The sequence below is a fragment of the Fundulus heteroclitus genome, chromosome 23 (genome assembly GCF_011125445.2).
Source record: "Fundulus heteroclitus isolate FHET01 chromosome 23, MU-UCD_Fhet_4.1, whole genome shotgun sequence".
Taxonomy (NCBI): Eukaryota; Metazoa; Chordata; class Actinopteri; order Cyprinodontiformes; family Fundulidae; genus Fundulus; species Fundulus heteroclitus.
The window spans coordinates 21806866-21812865 of record NC_046383.1 but is presented as its reverse complement, the minus strand read 5'-3'; the positions used below and the strand labels follow the sequence as shown (position 1 = coordinate 21812865).

Below are 6000 nucleotides of genomic sequence, written 5' to 3'. Positions count from 1 at the left end.
TCCACTTTTTACTGAGGTTGCAGCTGCAGGTCTTCAGGGATATGTTTCTTACCGGTTTTGCACGTTTCCTTTAGGATTGTCATGTATTTGGCTCCATCCATCTTACCACCAGCTTCCCTGACTAAAAGTTGTCCCATCAACTTAAACTGAACATTTCTGAACCTACTTTATATCTACCATTGACTCTTGACGGTTAACGGGTTAATGCTTTCATTAGCATTAGATTGGCATCCTTGTTTTGGTTTGTTTGCAGTTGCACTCTTTCCCCCATATTAAAAGGTTATTATATTGTTTCCCTAATGTTCTGTAAGAAACCATAAGGCCTTATCAGAACGTTTGTATTCATACTGTGATTAAATTACATCAAGATGGACTCTATTTAAAATTCAGATTACTTCTGAGGCAGGTTGGCTGTTCTGGATTTTATTTTGGGTGGAAGGATGGAGGTGGCTGATTACAAATGAGTATCACATTTTTATTTTGTATTTGTAAAAAAAAAAAAGCTTTGGAAACCATGTATCATGTTCCTTCGACATCACAATTATGAACACTGGCCTATCTCGGATAATAAGAAATAAAGTGGCTTATGGTACTAACATTGCAACAAACACATAAATACTATTGGGATGCAGTGTATACAGTTAATTGCCCAGAAAATTATTTTTTTCAACACCAACACTCATTTTGACATTTGAAATACTTTCATTGTAGCAATAAAAAATGTCTGTTATGGAGTGTGGTTAGCCAATTGTTTACTGATTGCTATTAACTTTTTTTGTCTTCTTTAATCAAAATATCAGCTTTCACACTGATTAGCTACACATTTTTGATTAACTCATTTCATTTTATTCTGTGATTATCTAGCTGAACTGAGAGATAGTGTTGTGTTATTAACACAAAAAACTTGCTTGAATAAATGTAGCTTTTGTACGTATCAGTATACAGAGTTATAAATGTTTATGTGTTATTAAATAAAGAGAACGTCTTCAGCACGTCTGTGCGTGATTTCTGTAAACACCTGTGAATTGTCGTATCTAAAACTAGACAGTAGCTGCCCTAACAGCCGTCCAGCCATTAAAAAAGATGCAATAATAATAGTAATAATATTTCATAATAGTAATTATGTGGCTCTATAATTTGGGCAGGTTTAAAAGAACGACAAAAAGGTCAAATATTTTGGCATTTTTAGTTTATTTCCCTTGATTTCATAAAGCTAGCAAACGGTTGCTCAACATTGTGGTGGAAATCCTCTCTCGCTTTTAATGATGCAGGGAAACTGAACATCTTCATTTGGTCCATTTGTCATTTTTAGTGTTCGTAGTATTTAATAGACGTAGCTGGCGGTGTAAAGGGACTGCATGGCGGCCTGGCTAGCCGTGTTGGCGGGCTTGTACTCTCCTTTGGAGGCCAGGCCATTGATCTGATGGGAGAGAGGAGAAGGGCAAAGTCAAACAAGAGCGTTAATGATCAGCCAAGTTGCATGCATCACAGGAGTGCAAGACTGAACGGGCAAAAAGCTTTAAGGAATCAATAATTTACCAAACGGTGTTAAATTGAGTAATTCAAGATAAGAAATATTTAAAGTCCAGACTTGCTAATTGATAAGTGGGAACTGTGATGCCTGCCAATCTGCGTGTGAGACTCACCTTGGCCCTGGAGCAGAAAGCGTCCTGTGCAGCTTTCTTGTTGGCGGTTTTACCCACCCAGGCTGCAAGAGCAGAGGCCTGGAGTGCACGGCCGTAAGAGAAGGTCAGCTTCCAGGGGCGGTGGAGGGGCACTTGGTTGATGGCGTTCAGGTTGAGGGAGGCCTCCTCCTCGCTCTGGCCTCCAGAAAGGAAACAGATGCCTGGAAAGGTCATGAAAAAGAAGCTGTAATTGGTGCCAGAGGACACACGTATGAGGGCTTCCTGGAGGCACAGTTCAGTTTTTAAAATAAGGTTACAAACACTTAATAGTTTGCATCAGAACAAAACATCTTGATTTCTTTATTAACTATCCATTTGTGTAACTGGTTTTATTTAAGGTGCGCTATGGGTGGTTATATTTACTGAGAAGCCATTGATTATTATAAAAGAAGGTTGAAGGTGGTGTACCACCAATGATCTTCCTGTGAGCAACTTACCTGGTAAAAAGATTTTTATACTGCTTTACTTTAACATCAGACAGGTACAATCACAGAAAAACACTTGTTATACATGTTATGTTCTCATTCCTTGTTTCCTATAGGAAAGTCCTTGGTGGAGCACCTCCTCCTAACTACATATGCTGTGAAAATAACCATCCAATGTAGACATGACGACAGTTTAAAGGCACCTAAAATGCTGTTGACATAAACTGCTGCAGATTATTTGAATTTAGAGAGGTAGTTTAAGATGATAGATGTCCACCTCGGTCTTGGCCCCTTTTACACTAGCAATTAATCTGATTTATATTGAATGAGAAAGAGTTATCTGTTGTTTCTAACCTACCAGAACCTCACTTCATAAATCCTAATCCACCAATTTAAGGAGATTCCATGTGGGAGGAGGCAGTTGCATGGGGCTTACCGGGCACAGCAGCGGGTACAGTGCGCCTCAGGGTGGTAACTGTGGCCAAGGCGACATCCTCGGGGGTGTATTTCTTAGTGCAGGAGTGTCCAGCGGTGACCATGTTGGGCTTCAGCAGGGTGCCCTCCAGGTACACGTGGTGGTCGTTCAGAGCCTTGTACACAGCAGCCAGGACCTACAGATGAAATAGTTGAGTGAGCACTGATCTCCTGTAATTAGGAAAGTTATCATATTTATTATACCATACTAACCTTCTCTGTAACATATTGGCACCGCTGTAGGTCGTGGTCGCCATCAGGGAGGATCTCTGGCTCCACGATGGGCACCAGGCCATTCTGGAGAAGATCAGGTTAAAACAAATGACTTTTCCTCATCTGTTGGCCGCTGCTGCAGCTAAAAACTGTGACACCAACCTGTTGGCATATGCTGGCATATCTGGCAAGGACATTGGCGTTCTCGGCAATGGCAAGAGCCGATGGGCAGCCGTGCGAGATCTTGAGCACGCACCTCCACTTGGCGAAGTCACAGCCGTCCTTCTTGTACTGGGCACACCGCTCCGAGAGCCCATCGAGACCTGGACAACATAAAATGGCTCACTCTGCATAGTTTTTGGGAATTTTGCAAAGAAAACCAAATGTTTCAAAGGTAGCTACCTTGGGTGGTAGTTTCCCCATCTGTTCCATTGAGACCAGCTGTGCCTTTATCTACCTATGGTAATAAAGTGAACAAGGGTAAGTAGAATCTAACGATGTCGAAAGTTTTATTAAAGGTCTTATAGGTTTGCATGAAGATCTCCTCACCTTGATGCCAACAACCATCCCTTTCTCCTTGACGACCTGGGGGAAGAGTTTACCACTGTCTGACTTCTGGTAGAGCGTCTCATGGAAGAAAATGACCCCACCTATGCTGTTGGCAATGGAGGGGTCGGATGAGAAAAGGATCTCCCGGAAGGTGCGGCGGTTCTCCTCCGTGTTCTCCACGTTGATTTTCTGCAGCCTCTTCGCCATGGTGCCTTAAAGGGAGGAGCCCATACCTTTAGTCTCACATGACCAACTTGCAGTCCCACCTCACAACAAAATGACAACCAAGACCGAGGCAAACCTGTGGATTCATCCGCCGCCAGGATTCCCTTTCCCGGGGCCACGATCCTCTGCGCAATGTCGGCGAGCTCCTTCTTCTGCGCCGGAGACAGGCCTGGGAACTGATGAGTCATCCTTGCAGAACCAAACGAGAATATTGTGTTAAAGTTAAAACTTTAAAATGTTTTGCTTTTCCTCAACGTTGAGCAAACGTCTGCTATTACACATCCTGGTTCTCTTGCAACACCTCTCCAGTTAAATATTTGGCATGCACGGTTAAACTTTGGCCTTCAAAACAGATAAGTTCTCCCTTTTGGGTGTGCACCATGGGTTCAGAGTTCACTTTGCAACAAGTTTACCAAAGTTTTTTTTGTGCAGGAGATCACAATAGGAAGTCACTCACATTTAAAATCTTGACCATAATTTACTTGCAGAGCAAAAAAAAGCAAAAACAAAGAGTACAGTGGAAAACAATAGGCAGTATTTGCACAAATTCTGTATTTTTGCACTTGACGTGGCTTTTAATACACCACCCAATCAGAAAAAACATTGATGCAAAGTGCTATTTGAAAGAAAATTGTGCAAAGCCACATGCGAACCCGCACAACGAAGCAATCCTGCAGAAATCAGTCAAATTCTGTACAATCAACCAAGTTTCCTATTTCTAACAAAACCAAAACGCATCTCACTTGAGTTTTTATTTTTCTCTCCTAAACGACAGCTGAAGTGACAGACGGCGTCCTTGTTCCTCCCAGGGCTGATCGGGATGATGATGAAGAAGACCGAAAGTGGGTGAAGAGTTGTATTTATTCCTGTTGAAGGCGGTTGGGGGAGGTACTCATGATGTGGCGGAGGGCGGGCCGGGGGAGGCGGGCGTCACCGCGGAGGCGCGATTGGACACCGCCAAAACTCACAGAGGCGGTCTCCATGATGGTGATCTGCTGGTTCTGCCGACCTCGCAGTTCATCGCAGATCCTGAGATGGAGTTTGAGGGGGGAAACATGAAAGGGGCCATTGTGTGAGTGTAAAGTCAAAGTCTGCATGAGCGAAATAATCAAACAGAGATGAGGGAGAGGCTCCTCCTTCCTTAGCTTTGCAGAAATGTAACAGCAGAGCGCGGCCGCAATGTTGCAATTCAGGTTTTGGTTCTTGTTCCTTCTGGGGGAGTTGTAGACATCCACAAGCAAAGATGTGTGTGTTGTAGATGTGTTTTAAGGATTCAACCGTTGCACAGAAAACAGTTCAGACACGCAGATGTCTCACCACTAAAAAACTATTTCTTAAAGTCAAAATGCATGGATAAAAATTTGGTTTGCCTTAAAAAATGTTATGTCCTTGTTTTGCACACATTTGAAACATATGGGGTTATTTTATATCTGATATTCACTTCAAACTATTATTAGAGGTGAATAGTTCTGCACAAGCGATGTTGATTATTACTGTGCCAGCTTGTGTCTCCTTCGTACAATTCGCCAAACATTTAATTAAAAAAAATGAAACATAAAAATAAAGTTTATTATATGGCACAGACATCTTCGTAACCCAGCAGATGGGGACCTCTGCACCCACAGACATAGGTTTGATGAGACAGCTTTTACACAACCTGTACTCTGCACCATGTGCAATGTCCACTTTCTTACTGCAGTTCAGAGTTCAGCCTTTGTGTGCGATTTTATTTTTCACACTTTTTGGAAAGTGTTGAAAACATATCCAAAGAATGCTTGTCCCAGCGGGTAAGTAAGATGGTAATTAAAAGAGATTGCAGGGGACAATTGCTGGTTTGAATGTTTTGTTGATCCAGTTTACCAAAGCCCTACAAGTTGTAAATCTTCTCTGTAGCGAACAGCACAAGGAGCGTCGTGTTGTGTGTGGGTTTGTGGTGGGAAATTCTCACGTCGCCGTTCAAACTGGCAAGTTTCTTTAGTTATAACAGATTATATAGGATTTATAATAAAAAGAAACAGCATAATGTTGTCATCATTAGGTTGAACGAGTAAATCTGCAGAGCAGCCACAACATATCTGAAAAAAAAAAAAAAAAAAAAAAAAAAACTTCCAAATCCTCAGGGAATTATTTCAAGAATCCATGGCACTGAGGCTCAAAATGCCTTTAGGGTTGTCATGTGCTCTGATGGCCTGATCTTAGAAGAATTCTGGACTTTGGTTAAACTTTGAATTTAACAAACAATGACTTTAGATAAACGGGTTAGTAAACTAGAGACTGTTATCTGAGGCTCTTTCGAAAACATAAAGATTTCATCACGTACTGCGTCATACAATCCCTGCACCGTACAATGACTTTTTTTTGGGGGGGGGGGGGACTAAATCAGCATTGAACACTTGTGACACAAAGAAGAATATGATCTACTAAAGATC

At 41.9% G+C, this 6000-nt stretch overlaps 1 protein-coding gene across 1 annotated transcript; it reads right to left on the bottom strand.

Annotated features, from left to right (window-relative positions):
• Positions 1–1181: 1181 nt before the first annotated feature.
• aldob (aldolase b, fructose-bisphosphate) lies at positions 1182–4443 on the bottom strand. Its single transcript, XM_012855653.3, has 9 exons — positions 4315–4443; positions 3648–3760; positions 3347–3558; positions 3200–3254; positions 2960–3120; positions 2798–2881; positions 2547–2721; positions 1647–1846; positions 1182–1420 (listed from the first exon to the last, which is right to left on the bottom strand). Exons 2-9 carry the CDS (start codon positions 3757–3759, stop codon positions 1325–1327), a joined length of 1095 nt encoding a protein of 364 aa, XP_012711107.2. The 5' UTR covers position 3760; positions 4315–4443; the 3' UTR covers positions 1182–1324.
• Positions 4444–6000: the final 1557 nt, after the last annotated feature.